General features: G+C 37.4%; 1 protein-coding gene across 2 annotated transcripts in view; it reads left to right on the top strand.

The window, feature by feature from the left end:
- The window catches only part of LOC127452486 (syndecan-2-B-like), a 662,603-nt gene that overhangs the window by 27,960 nt on the left and 618,791 nt on the right, over positions 1 to 15,852 (top strand). Inside the window, exons 2-5 of one of the 2 annotated variants that reach the window (XR_007899274.1) lie at positions 7,758 to 7,869; positions 9,957 to 10,135; positions 10,421 to 10,553; positions 11,754 to 11,986. Coding sequence is in view for 1 of the 2 variants with exons in the window: in XM_051717945.1 (XP_051573905.1) it covers positions 7,758 to 7,869; positions 9,957 to 10,135; positions 10,421 to 10,553; positions 11,754 to 11,917 (588 nt within the window). In the remaining variant the exon portion in view is untranslated. Of the gene's footprint in view, positions 1 to 7,757; positions 7,870 to 9,956; positions 10,136 to 10,420; positions 10,554 to 11,753; positions 13,740 to 15,852 lie in introns of those variants that run through there. The other variant, XM_051717945.1, reaches the window with a different exon arrangement.

Genomic DNA, 15,852 nt, shown 5'->3' on the forward strand with positions numbered 1-15,852 from the left:
GATATTCTGAATTTTTCAATTATCGGCATTGGCCGATAAATTTTCCCCTTTGGCCAGTTTGTTGCTTGAGGGCGCTGAGAATTGCCTGCTTGCATGTGAAGCGACTGAGACATGTAAACGACCAGTCACGGTTCATTTTGTTGTTACGTGCCATCATGTTACTACAATAATAGACCGGTGTGCAACACAGTGCCATTTAAACAGTCCGCATATCAGAGCCGTGGCAGATGCGTTTCAGCTCATAATGTTAAAGTGCTCACCTGTTTCATTCTCCCTCTCTCTCCTCAGCAGATTCCTGTAACTTTTAACTGTCTTGTCTAATGATAAAAATGCAAATATCAATAAAACTAATATTATATACCATCTGCAAATATGCACATATCTTGTTTAAACATATGTAATAAACCAATCTCACACAACTTGAGCAGATCCAGCATCCTGTGGAATGCTCATAAATCTTCCTCTGAAGCACGTTTTCTGACAGTCTATCCTCAGCAGTTCCCTGTCACTTTTCTAATGATAAAAGGCAAATATCAATAAAACTTCTATTATATATCATCTAAAAATTATATTAGTCATACTAGTCAAGCTAAATTACAAAAAAAATCAGATGTTCATCCAGTTAAATGGGCAGCATCAGGGAGAACAATAACAGGGTGGACATTCAGTGGATAAATGAGCCACTTCATTATATTAATTTCCCATATATCTTCCCATAATAGGGTGGACATGTTATGCTTGACCACATGTGACTAACACAACAAAATAAAGGAAACATAAATAAAACAATAGGGTTATAAACTTCAAATAACTCAAAGTAATTTTGCAGAATGGCTGATGTCCACCTCCAGTGTGTGTGATGTCATTTCATAACATATACTGTATCTTCAATGAAAGGTCATGGGATCATGACATAACAGGGTTCACAATAACACACAAGGACACACAAAAAAACCTCCACTATCTGTGTTAAAATTACACATTTACCACAAATTAATACATGTCAGTGAGAGAATGTAACACTAAACTCTTAACTGTATGTGGGGAAAAAAAAGAAATCCAATGATTTAGCATTTACTTTTGTCAAAGATGTTTGACGTGCAGTTTTTGGGACATGAGGAAGTGACACAGTGCAATAGAAAAGGATTTCAGTTATTTAAAATTGTACTTTTAAACCCACAGAAGTGTGTAACATTTTAAGAAGTCTTTATTCTTTTTAACAAGCCTATCAAAATCAGGTGAAATGAATCAATATAAATACCACACACTTGTAATGGGGACTTAAATGTCAAAGAATTGTAAGAATGACCCATATTTACAGGCGTTCCTGCATGAGATGCTGCTTAACATTGAAAAACAGCACGGACGGACACAAAAATGCATTCAGTGTGAACGTCCCCTGCTAAACTTAAAATGAAAAATGCTTTAATACAACGACCAGGAAGAAGAGAGAAAGGGAGAGAAAAGGCTTAACATGAAAATAGTGTATTTCTCATTGGATTAGTGTCATAGTTTTGGCAGTAAATAGTGTTTATCTTAATGGAAATGTAAGAAAATCATGTTAAGTGTTTTAACTACACCTGTACTACTGTACTTTTATTTTGAATTAATGCAGTAATGCAGTTTTTCTTACCTCTCTCTCTCACTCTCTTCCAAAACAAGCTCTGACATATGCAATAAAATCTAATGGCATGTCATGAATATGTGCGTTTACTGGTGTTTTAAATCCCAGTGGTGGGAAACAGTTAACGTGCACTCGAATGCTTCATGATTTTGACAAAAGGATCTTGCTTCTGACAGAAAACATGACAGAAGACGTCCACTGATTGCCACTGATCTTTCCCTCAGCCGTTTCTGTCAAGTGTAGCGTCCGTGTAAAGCAACATCTGATATCTCACACAGCTCATGCAAAAGGTGTGTGTGTTTCAGGTCCATTTCTCTCGATTTGTAAAACATTCTCAGCAGTTTGAGTGTGTGACGCTAAAAAATGGGACAAACGGCATCGCGTATGGATTTCATACAGAACATAATTTTTTCCCTTAAATGGGATGATTCCTTATTTTACAGGATGTTTGGCATATTTCGTTAATTAATTTTACCTGATACTGCTTCAGCGTGAGGGTGACTCTCTCTCTCTCCACTCACTGTCATAAATTCCCTCAGTCGATAATGGCAATGACAAAGGATATCAGGGGTGGGGAATGGTAGAATTCAAGTTATAATGTACCAGTTACAACAAAGAATGTCCAGTTTCACAAAACAGCATCCAATACAGTTAAAAAGAAACTAACGACAGTAGATTATGGACTTCTGAAGCAGCAAAACATGTGGGTATACCAAGGGTATACACAAATATTGATCCTTAGAAGTCGTTATACGCAAACAGCCCTGGGAAATAAGTAAGCATACGGTTTATACGTGCGTACGGCTCTGACTGCACCACTGGTCTGCAAATATGCAGGTATCTCGTTTAAACAGCTGTAATTCACAAACCTCACAAAAATCCAGCATTTTCTTCCCATCGAGCGCTCATTTAATATCTTCCTCTGAAGTGCATATTCCATCAGCCAGAATCAAAACTTCAGGATCAGGATCAAAAGTTCTTCTGATTCAGAAATCATGACGGTCAGTCTATGACAATCCAAGCTGGCGATCCAGGCTGTTTAAACTGTCAGGAGAAGATTGCTGCTCACGCTGAATCCACAAGCGTGAGTGCATCTTCAAAGTAAAAGCGCTTCACATGAACTATAAGTAAATGTCTTATTCACTATGTACTGTATGAACAATTGGTTTGATTCGGTATTTTTTTTTTTTTGTGAAAATGCGACTGCTAACGTGGACATGCCCTCCATGGTTGCTGGACTACTGTGTGTACTGTTATTTCCTTCTTCTAATATATTAACAATTTCTTTATTGGCAAATAAATTACTAAAATATGATGACTAAACAGAATTCAGAAGAAACTGCTATATACCATATAAAATACAATATTATTTTTTTAGATTATTTCTTTTAGTGTGTTTAGTGTGAAATTGAGTAAATATGGTGCCAAATAAGAGTTTATAAATTGTTTTTGCAATTTTATATTTATGTTATTTACTATATTAAATTGTGTGATATAATGGCATTGTATTGGCCTATCGGCCACCCTGATCTCTGAATATCAGCATCGGCCATTAAAAAACCCATATCGATCGATCTACAATCTGAAATATTTTTCATTGTTAGTTCAGGATACCTAATACAGTACATTAACACTAAAGTACTGTAATGTAAAGTGTTTCCAATTTTTAAATAATCAGTAGAGGCACAAATATGAGAACTATTAGGTGATGAGAACTATTCTGATGCTTGAACAATTAGATATATTACATCATTTACCATTAAATAAAACTGGCATTAAAAATATCTAGTTTTATAAACCCCTAAAAATGGTGATTTTGGCCTGTCCTAGCTCAGAGGTTTTGACCCACTCGATTTAATCAAACAATTAAAATCATAAAACAATGGCATAACTTACATAATCTGATGAATTGAAATTGAAAAACTACAATTAAATGGTAAAAACGAAATTTTGTAACTATTTAATCATTTTAATAACCAAAAACATCATTTTAGCTATGTCCCACATTTTGTGCACAACCCTGTTATCACAAGATATACCCCCATTTACAAACAATGTAACACACCTTAAAATTGTGACACCTAAGAACATCATTTGCTCCCTTTCTTCACCATGGCAAAAAAACTATTAGCTAATCAGATTTAATTTTCTCTATTTTAACACAAAATGACTGCATCCATTAAGGGGGTCATGTCATGCCTTTTTTATTGTTTTAATATGTTCCTTCCGGTTCACTTATAATATTAGTAATGTTTTTTTGCATTTGTAAAACATGATCATTTTCCACCCCCATTCTGACCCTCTGTAAGAAACGCTCGGTTTTGGTGCTACTTCTCCTTTAATTCTTGACAGTAAACACCCACTGTTATGATTGGCTCTCTGCTCTTGACTGACCTGCTCTCTCTTTGCCATCTCACTGCTCATCACTACTGGTCAGGGCTACGGAAGTAATAAGGTAAAGAAGCATTGATGTGTTGTTGTAGAGGCGGTCAGATGCAAATGTTTATCACAGTGTGACGTCACAATGTGGAGAAAGTAGAAAACGAATCATGTTGGCAGCTTGGTTTCAACAAATGCTTTTTTTGCAGTGAGGAGGAAGTTTTTAGTTCTGAAACATACAGTAAGTTTTATTGTACAATGACCTCATATATGTCAAAATAGTATGTCATGTCATGACCCCTTTAAGCTTGACCATTCAACCCTGTTATTACCCTATTAACCAAGTTATTGTTTGAAAGAATTATCAAACAAATATTTAATTTAATTAAAAAAAATGTAAACATTTTTTTTATTGCATAAATGTTTCTTTGATTTCAGTGTTTATTTTATGTTTATTTAATCTCACAGTGAAATTGGAAACTAACTAGCTAAAATCAGTGCTTACATAATAAATTATAATAACAGAGTGTAACTGGCGCATATTATGGCCGCTTGTATCATGTTACCGCATTAGCATCATGAATTCATAATGTAAACAAGACAAATTACAGACCCTGCCCCCAGTGGCCAAAGTGGTAAGTGTTGTTGGGCGTAATGGGCATGTGTGAGCTCCAATTTCTGGGTATAATGTCCACAGAGTGGCACCAAAATCAAGTTTTGAAGGGAGTGTTTTCAGCTGTACAGGATGTAATACAGTGGAGAGGAATATTTTATAAACTGTTCCCCCCAACCCAAACACCAAACCTTACCATCAGTAGAGTAAAATGTAATGTTAGAGGGGAAAATGCATCCTCCAAATCATATTCGTTACACAAATGCGATTACTTCATGGTTTCAACGTGGGATCTGAACCCAAGTCTCCCACATTACTGATGTAACATGCTTCCGGTCACACCACAAGGGAAGGTAAATGGACTGGAGCCGATGCAAAAATGTCTGATAGGAGATGCCGCTTGTCAGTGAGTCTGCATAATGTGTCCGATTCTAGGGTACCTGAAGCCACCTGAGGGTGGCCAAAACGTCATGCAAGTTTTAATCAAACAAAGTTAAGCTTAAATTTTGCTTATAGAGTGAGTGTTACACCTCCTTCTTTTTAAAGTATGGCATTTTGATTTTTTGTTGCACCTCCTCTTTAGTTGGTTGAGCACCATTTTTCAACTTTTTTGCAATCCTAGGATACCAGAACTCTCAGAAACAACATGCCGACTTAACGTGTGATCATGTTTTTTAAACAGTATTTAAACATGTTCCAAATAAACAGGACACAATCAGGGTTGCAAAAACGGCAACTCATAGAAAATGAATAGAAAAAAACCCCCCCAGCTCAAATAGTATTTAGTTTGACCTCCTGAGGCTGACGATTAACATTTTCGGAAGGCCATCCACCTCTTTTATTTAAACATTTGTAGAAAAGTATATATTTTAAAGAGTTTCAGGCTATATTTTGTACCCTATTCATAAAATATGCCTCATCTCTCTCTCTCTCTCTCTCTCTCTCTCTCTCTCTCTCTCTCATGGATCCCTCTTTCTGTTTGTGTATCCAGCATGAGTGACCACTATAAAATTTAACCGTATCACCTGAGTGTCATTATTTATCATCTGAGTGAAAAGGAGACAAATTACACATATTACACACAAAGGTGCATACAGTATTATCCAATGTCATTATCATATCCATTGCTGCTCTTGTAGACTTTAATCAAACACACACATACTCACAGCATCAGCACTTTCATGCTCTATTTCATTGCCCTCTGCTATATTAGAAATTATGTGCACAGAGCATGGCCTGCTGTTATTGTGACCACTGCTACTGGTTGCTCTTTGTGATTTTCAAGAGGGTTAATGTGGATGGAGGAGATCAGAGACGGCTGAGCCCGAGTGAGCTTGAATGGAGAAGTCTATGGGAGAGGACAAGGTTATTGGAGGATGTGATACTGTCACACCAAAATAGAAAGGGTCATAGGTTTTTTGAAATAGACATAGCATCCATCTGCCCCCTCTCTCTTGACAACAATGATAGCCTCCTGCATTTATGTGTGTGAGACTAGTAGGCCGTGTCTGTTTGTTTGCTCACCCTCAACCTTGAAGTATTACTTCAGAGCGATACACCTTTTGTTACTTTCACAATGTGTGGAGAAATGACAGATGCTGAGTTTTAAATTGGTTTTTTAGCACAATTTTAGTGGGTCAGAGAGCTTTCAGAAAGTTTTTTTCCTGTGGGAGAAAATCAAACATTACTTTTTTAGCGGTAGTTTCCAGGGAAACCGAGTTGGAAGGAACCTAAGGCAGGCGTTTTTGTTGTTTGAGCCTTTTAGCTAACAACAAAATCAGCCAATCATATTTGTTTATGTTGTATAGAAATAGAAAATGGTTTTTCTATGATATGTAAATGGCACTACTCATAAGTGGTAACAATGTGTAACGGTAGCCAGCTGGTTGGTAGCTGTGCAGTGTGTAAACCTCACTCCCCTGGCATCAAGAGGCACTCTAGTGACTGACGCTAGGCACTGTAGCCACCTGCCTCCCATGCTGGAGACCCTGGTTCAAATCCTGCTTGGAGTGGGTCAAGCAGAACAGGTTACAAGTGGTGCCGTGTCCTGGATGGAAGTGAGGTTTAGGGGGGTGAATGTCATGGTAGCCAGCTGGTACGTGCTGTGCAGTGTGTGTAAACCTCACTCCCCTGGCCTCAAGAGGTGAACCAGTGACTGACACTAAGGGCTGTAGCCTTTAGCCTCCTTGTTAGAGCATCTGCCTCCCATGCCAGAGACGCCGGTTCAAATACCACTCGGAGAGGGTCGAGCAGGACCGGTAACAGTGGTGCCTTGACCCAGATGGGAGTGAGGTTTAGGGGATGAGTGTAATGGTAGCCAGTTGGTAGGTAGCTGTGCCGTGTGTAAAACTGGCCTCGAAGCACACAAGCAACTGACGCTAGGGGCTTTAGCCTCCTTGTTAGCATGCCCACCTCCCATGTTGGAGACCCTGGTTCAAATCCTGCTTGGAGTGGGTTGAACAGGAATGGTTACAAGTGGTGCTGTAACCCAGATGGGAGTGAGGTTTGGGGGGGTGTAAAAGTAGCCAGCTGGTATGTGCTGTGCAGTGTGTAAACCTCACTTCCCAGGCCTCAATAGGTGCACTAGGGACTTTAGCCTCCTCATTAGCATGCCCACCTCCCATGCCAGAGACCTTGGTTCAAATCCCACTCGAAGTGGGTCAAGCAGGATTGGTTACAAATGCACATTTCGTTTCAGTAAATCCTCCAGTAACACTGGGTGTATTTCTTTGAAAACATAAATTTGAGGTAATGACTAAACTTTTTCTTTAAATAAAGTTGACAACAATTTGAAATACGTCATTTTAAAGGTGAAATGAAATGTGGTGTTGGGTCTGACAATGTGTTGAATTAAAGCTAAAGTGTGTAATTTCAGTGCCTCTAGTGTCACTAAATGGATTTGCTAAATAATTACTGTTTTCAGTCAGTTTCCCCAAACACTCCCATCTTCCATTGGTCAACAAACAGGTAGTCCCACCCAAAACACCTTAGTTGAACCAATGGTCCTCTGTCAGACTGTTTGAGATGCTCAAAGACTTTTCAAGGAAATCAACCAAAAATTATTTAAAATTGTCTGCAGAAGCTGGGACAGGACAAAGTTCAGCTTTAAATCTGCAATTTTGTTTGTGGTCACCTGTGCAGGTACTGGTGTCAGGTCAATCTCTTGCCTCAGCTGATGACCTCTATCTGGACGACCAACAGTCTGGTGACTTCCCTTTAGACGATGATGACTTCACCTCTGGTTCAGGATCTGGTAAGGATACTTCAAATCACTGTCATTTATTCTAAAATAGCATCATTATCACTATTACCCTAATTGCTCATTCTTAGGGTTATATCTTTATTTCTCATTACTTTAACCCTAAGTATTAAAGTAATAGTTCACCCACAAATGAAAATTATGTCATCATTTACTCACCTTCATGTTGTTCCAAACCTATATGGCTTTCTTTCTTCTTTGGAATGCAAAAGGGGAAAAAAAAATTACATGCCTTTTCACCATACTATGGGCTGTCAAGCTCCATAAAAGACAAAAGACACCATAAAACCTCAATAGTTGTCAGTGCATACTCCAAGTCTTCTGAAGCTGTACGATTACTTTCTGTGATGATAAGACTGAAATTTAGGTTGATATTCACTCATTGATAAATCATATATGGCGATTAACTATGTTTATAATATCAAACCTCATTGGCTCTTGTGTCATTACATCAAGATTGAACCTATGAAGTTTGATGTTATTAACATAGTTGCCATAGTGATCGAATGGCTTCAGAAGACTTGGAAAGTAGTGCATGAGTCATATTGACTACTTTTACTGTGGTTTTATATTATTTTTATTTGTTTTGTTGTTTATGGAGTTTGATAGCATACAGTCACTATTTACTTTCATTATATGGCAAAAAGATGTGTGAAGATTTGAAAAAATTTGTGTTCCACAGAAGAAAAAAACTTAAATGGGTTTGGGACAACATTTGGATGAGTAAATAATGACAGAATTTTCTATATTGGTGAAGTATTCTTTTAAACTTTGCTACGTGTCTTGTCCTGCACCATTTGTGCTATGAACATAAATCTTACCTCAAATCGTCAGACTTACACTGACGATAAACAGCGAAACCCATCGTAATTTTTCAATTTGGCATGGCTAAGCGCCACTCACATACAGAAAATGTAAATGCCTTGTTAGATTCACCCTGAAATTACTCAATTGCTAAAAACAATATGATATTTGTATAATTTCAAAAGCTGCATTTAGGGATTAGTGTAGAATATATTGTTTGGCATGCTGTTCACAAGACTTATGAACAAGAGAAATCAAGTATTTAGAAACAACTTACAGGGCTTGTCTTATTAGGTAGATCTAAAGATTGCGTGAAGTGGTGGTAAAAGAATGGCTGCTTAGAGGTGTTTTCTTGTCAATGCTGCCTGTACTGTGAATAGACAGATGTTTCACCTGCGGTCAAATGCGGTCAGCCTAGACCACCATGGTCACCCAGCAGATGTCTACTGCATACAGAAGGCTTGCATTATTAATTGGTCATTCCTCTGCCTCTTACCGCTGCACCTCAGTGCCTTGTACCTGGTGCAATTACAGTACAAAATTGAGGAAATGATATGCAATTATTATTTCATGTGTCTCTCTTGGAAACACTTTTAAGCAAGAGTGGTGATCTAGTTTAATTTTACCCATTCTGTTTCACCACATTCATCTAAAAGTCCAAGAAAGAGAGAAGTGTGAACTATAACGCAGGCCATCAGGATCTCGTTATGGCCCCATTATATTTGAATGTCATATATCAGTGGTTCTCAACTGGTGGGTTGCAACCTAAAAATGGGTCACAGGTATGTTCTGATAGGATCTTGGACAGCAGGGAAAAAAGAATGCTAAATGCAAATAACAAAATGCAACTTATCATATAATCATGCATAATTTCATGAAATTAAGGTCATGAAACCTTTAAAATGATTAAAGAGACATTTAGAAACCAAAGTTGTCTGTTTTCCTATTCAGCCTTTGCAATGTTAATAATTCATGGTTTAATATGAATAATTCAGAGTTTTATTTTAAGCATACTTTTGTATGCTCAACAATTTTGGTACTGTGTTGGCTGGCCTCTTAATGTCCAAAGTAAAATCTGGGTCTTGAAGCCAAACCAGCTGAGAACCACTGGCTGAGTTTGGAATGGCATACAACCCATACTACTCTTCCTTCCTCTGCCATATGTGTCTATGGCACAAATAGTACGAGTAGTATGGTAGTATGCCATTCCAAACTCAGCCACTGTCATAGACCAACATACTAATGGTTGTAGTATCTATTCCTCACTGTCCCTCTAGGTTTCAGTAAAACAGACGGTGAAGATACATCCACAATAAATGTGCGATACCCAGAATTCGAAGCCGAATCCACTCTGGAGATTGTCTACACCAGCAGCCCCAGTTTGGAGTCCTCAACTTCCAGAGAGACGGACCAAATCAGCGTAGAGACAGTCTTGGACTCGGATCCGGAAACAGAGGTGCGATTGCTCGCCCATTTCACTTGAACTTCAACTGATTGTGACACTATCAAAGCTTTCTGCTGACTCCCACTGCAACGAAAACATGCACAGCTTGCAAAACTGTGACAACCCCTGATATTGCACCTGTTTGGCCTGCTGTCTTGCACAGTTTTACAGAACATCACGGTTATGTTGGATCCTTCAGTCTTGTTATTGGATCTCCTGTCTACTAGTTTTTTAGCTGTCAGCAATTTCGATGTTAACCTTTCTTTCTTTCTCTCTCCCTCTCTCTCTGTTCTATAGATCTTTGGCTATCGGACAGAAAAGCCCCGGGTTACTGTTGAGGCCACCAGCTCATCAAGTGTTGTACAAGATGCTGACCCTCTTCATGAGGTTCGCACAGAAAATCTATTCCAGAGGACAGAAGTGCTGGCGGGTATGTTTAAAAGAAATGTTCATTGTGTCCACCATCATTTTTTATATTGAAAGCTGAATAGAACTGAGAGTGGCATAAATACGTCTGTATTTTGTATATATTTAATATTGCTGGGAAACCAGCTTTTTCAAATTGGTTTGTGACAAAATAAAAAGGTAGAAAGAAAGACTGATGCAATGTTTCAGGTTCAGTACAAGGTAAGCTCAAACAAAAGCATATGTTGCATTATGTTGATTACCACAAAAAAAAAAATAATAAAAAAAAATAATAATTAAGAGTAAGTTTTTTGTTTATTTAAAGAAACCAAAAAACAAAACAAATAAACAAGTTTATAGTAAAGCACTTATGATGGAAGTCAATGGGGCCAGTCCATAAACAGTAAGTACAATCTGTTTTAAAAGTACAGCCACAACATGTAAACATTATATGTGTTAAAATGATTTAAATGTGATAAAAACTGGGATCTACCAGCATTTACCAGATTTCAGGGCTCACTAGCACTATATGTCGCCATGACAACAAAGTTGTAATGTTGGATTAAGTGACAGCGATTTTTATCACACTAAAATCATGTTAACACACATAATGTTAACATCTTGTGTCTGTACTTTTGAAATTGTAAATGCCTTACTATAATCACAATTTAGCTTCTTTTTTAATAAACGGGGGAAGAGTCGAAATACATTTTTGTGGTAATCAGCATTATGCAACAAATACAGTCGATTAAATTTAACTTGTTTTGAATGTGGAACATTCCTTCAAGACACAATTATTATTTTTTTGTAAATAAACGTATTGACCTTTTTTAAATGCAAAGCACATTGATTACCATAGCAACATTAAACATTAAACAATCAAAGAAATGGTTGATGATCATTGCATACAGTATATTAATACTATTTTAAATTGCATTAGTAAATATTAAGATTAATAAAAAACTGTAAAAATATATTGTTTATTGTTAATTCGTGAAACCTAACAATGTTAACAACTGTAACCTTATTATAAAATGCTACCGATTTTTCTCTATGTAAACATTATTTTTTGTGGTAATTGACAGCATGCCACAGATGGATTCATGCCACAGATTTCCTTTAAGTTCACGTTCATCATTCTTTGTGGAAACATTTGAATGTGATTTGTGTGTTAGATATAAAACGTTTCATTTGACCTGGTGTCTTTCTTGAATTCCTGCTGCAGCCGTTATAGCCGGTGGAGTGATTGGCTTCCTGTTTGCCATCTTCCTTATCCTCCTCCTGGTGTACCGTATGAGAAAGAAGGATGAGGGCAGCTATGATCTTGGAGAGCGTAAGCCACCTAGCTCAGCCTATCAGAAGGCTCCAAGCAAAGAGTTCTATGCCTGAATGACCAATCATTGCCAAGAGTAATGTCGTTATGACAACCATCTCCTCTCCAAGAATAACCTGGCTCAGCCTTGAGGAGATTTTTTTTTTTTTTTTTTTTTTTTTTTTTACACAGGGAACATCTACTTATTTAAAAATGTAACAACAAAAACAAATGATAATTTTGATTTACAAAGCATACTAGGGCTTGTACTTTTGTTTTGGGATCAAAAAAAAAAAAAAAGAAAAGAAAAAAACCCATTTCTTTACGGTTTTTGACATTTTTTTTTTTTTTTAAAGAAAAGTATGAAAGCAACTTCACACAGCTAGATTGACTACTTTGTAACAGTAGAGGTACATTTTTATTAAAGAACAAGTCAATTCAGAGGGGGTAATTACCCATAATTGTGGGTTATAAGTGTGCTTTATCTGATACCTTTAATTTTTCACTGATTACATTTATGTAAATTATGATCTCAATGTGGACTTTATCAATAATTTGGTTTCATCTCAGCTTATATTGTAAAGGGTACATGTATGTTTGCATTTTTGTCTGGCCATAATCAAAGCCTTTAAAGATCACAGCATTTTGCGGAATGCTTCGATGTATTTTGTTACATTGAATTTTCTGTATTACAGTGTTAAAGTCCCTGAAAGTTTAAATTCTACTTTGCCTGAAGCCAAGAACACATTCCACCATGCGTGTACTTTTCATTTCCTTCTCCTCTTTCTCTGTCTGTCTTGTCACAAGCGCTTATGCAGGGTAAAGTCTCTTAGAAAAATCAGTTCTTAATTGTTTCATCAAAGTCTGCGACACCACTATCTCTTAAGTGCTCTCCATTCATGGCATCCTCAAATACTGCAATGACTTTACCGATATATATAGTTTGAATTGCACAGAAACTTTTCAAGTACATTAACTTTGTGTTTTCTTTTGTGTTTCCCCACAAAACCCAGTTCTAGAGGGGAAAAAAATATTTTATTATGAATACAATACGGAATATTTTCAGATAAAGGCAGTCTTCACTGTAAACAAATTTAATGAGTATGTTTAACAGTATCTTCCATTAAATTCACACACTTTTAAAGCAACAAGGTTTACATTTGATCAGATTGCATGTTTCCTAGGAATCGAACCGATGAATTTGGCAGTTGCCTGAGCCCTGGTCTACCAATTGAGCTCCATGACAAGTTAATGACATTTATCCAGTAAATGTCAACAGTATTAGTCACACATTACAGTCCTACTCCCACATTGTTACTAATTGACACATTTTCAGCATTCACTGTTGACTAATTTTCTTTCATAATATTAACCCTCATGTGGAAAAGCTTTTAAAATGACTTTACTTACTGTATGGTTCTGACTCTAGCATACTCTGCTGAATGTCTCTGACCTTCCAAAGACTCAAACAGTGTTGTTAACAATGACGGTGATTAATAGTGAGGATCACATTTGCTTAATTTACTCCCTCCTACATGTGCATTTACATTATGTTTCTTTTTAAGACCTGACCATTTAGAGTCAATGACGTATCTGTATAAGTTAATATACGATAATTTATAGAATATAATTATTTATATACTACATATTATATGTAATATGTTAGTTAAAAAAAAAAAATCTATGAAAATGTATATTCACAAATGTTTTAGAAGCCCTTGAAGTGCCTACTGTCCTGAAACAGATCTACAGGGATTTGAGGACATTTCTGCATCAGAGAATGATGTTAAACGCTGGAACTGGAGAAATGTGATGAATGGTAATGTTACAGAATTACAGAAAGAGTATTGTATTTCATAAAAAACACTACTGAATAAACATTTTCTAATGGTATTTTCATTATGTGTCCTGCCCATCAACCTGAATGCACCCTAAGCGCCTCTCTTTGGAGATTATTCTGAATGATTCTGTTCTCTCTCTCTCTCTCTCTCTCTCTCTCTCTCTCTCTGTGTGTATGTGTGTGTGAGGCTGAGGACAAATTCTCATAATGTCAAAATGCTAAATAAATAAATAATAAAAAAAAGATCCTAATGGTCCTAAAATTAGGCTTTCATTTTGGAGAATAATATAGCATAATCTCTAATTTCTTTAGTGGGTAAAGTAAATAACCCAGACAGGTTTCATGAGATTCACCTTATTGTGCCTACTAAACTATACAGCATCAGTTTCTGTGTGTGGCTTCAGTTCCTCACAGTCTTTATTTCTCTCTTTCCTGTGCGGATGAGGGCATGTACCACAGTGTAAGGGATAACAGAGCACTCAAGCCAAACGCTTCTATTAAAATTTAAGACTGCAGAATGGTTCTTTTTCCATTCACACTTAATCACACTGAATCTTTCACCATTTCCCACAGAAGACATTAACAGGGGATCGTGCTAAAAATTTAACATAGAGAGGGCAGCACAGTCACAAGAATAGAAACCTTTCCATAACAAGTCTCTAATTAGAAATAAGCTGGCAGTGGATGCTGGACAGATGTATGATGATCAGTCGGTGGGGTCACAGTGTCAGCTGGGCAGCTGAGAAATCCTCTATACTGTCTGTAATTGGGGCTGATGCAGGAAAAACCTTATTCATTTGACTAAGAAGCAGATTCCATTCCATAAACACCTGAATTAAGCACTTCAAGGGCAACAACAAGCAGATTTGTATAATTGGTTCCCTGATGTCCTGCTGAGTAGCAATGCACAGTGCATGCATACACATGTCAAACACGTGAGACTGACCACTGCTCATCATTATTGTTGAGCATCTGCAGAGAATATGACACAGGTATGCCTTAAAAAAAATAAAAAAATAAAAAATATCAAGCTGCCTCACTGTCTATTGCTCTACATAGGCAGCAGCAAACTACACTTATCTCAGTCTGAACATACAGTATATGGATACACACTGTACCAATCAAAATATGCAATAAATAAATAAATAATAAAAAAAGGAAAATTAATGTGTTTTTGGACACACAATATTTGACTTCTCATTTTAACAACTGCTAATGGAATTTTTCACCAGACTTAAGATGTGGAGAAGAGTAGCCTATTCTGGTAGGTACTGAGACTCATGGGCATTTTGGGCCCAAATATACTTCACACAAGTACGCAAACGCAGACGTGAGCGCTTCGCCAACGCATGGGCACTGCGTAGTCCCGTTGTACATGCATTACATGCGCTCTTGCGTTGATCTGCCAGTTACAAACCTTGCACCACAAGGGGATGAAAGAGTTTTTTAGGTGCCAAGAAACCAGACGTAGTGGAGTCAACATGTCAACAGTTGAGGAGTGTGTGCTTTTGAGTTTCCTGAAAAGACGACAGAAAAATAAGTTTGGATAATCTAACTTGTTCGGCAAGACTCTTCTCAAACTGCTGCTCCGCCATAACAGTTGTTGATTAAAAAAAGAAAATCCACTGTAGCGGCCCTTGTGGAAATGCTGAGAAAACAGTGCGTACTTGCGTTAGTTATGAATTGCGCTCTGGCACATTTCACAATGCAACGACACGTGAAATCGAGCTTGCGTATCAAGATGCATCTGCGTTCACATACTTACGTCGAGTATGTTTGGGCCTTTAAAGCACTAAAAACTTGTTTGGAAATAATGTTGTACTGTCTAATTGCCCTTTAAAACATAATTCCGAATTTTAAGTTACAGTCAGCCCATGAACGAAAGCATTTGCAGAGTATTTGCGGCAGGAATTGTGAGCTCAATTACAGTACACAACAGCATATTCAGAGCCACCTACCTGTTCAGGATGCTTACTGCCTGTGATTTCAACCACAGTGTTGAAAGAGTCAAGATCTGACAGAGTCTGGGCCCCCATAGTCAGATGAACCACAATCCTCTGGCCTCTGTTGGTCATCCTCCTCATCATCAGGGCATCCTCCACAGTAATGCAGGCTGTGGGGATCTGAGGCACTCCAGGCTGGTACCACTGCCAGCCAGTGTGGGGGCTGAAA

The sequence above is a fragment of the Myxocyprinus asiaticus genome, chromosome 15, assembly GCF_019703515.2.
Source record: "Myxocyprinus asiaticus isolate MX2 ecotype Aquarium Trade chromosome 15, UBuf_Myxa_2, whole genome shotgun sequence".
Taxonomy (NCBI): domain Eukaryota; kingdom Metazoa; phylum Chordata; class Actinopteri; order Cypriniformes; family Catostomidae; genus Myxocyprinus; species Myxocyprinus asiaticus.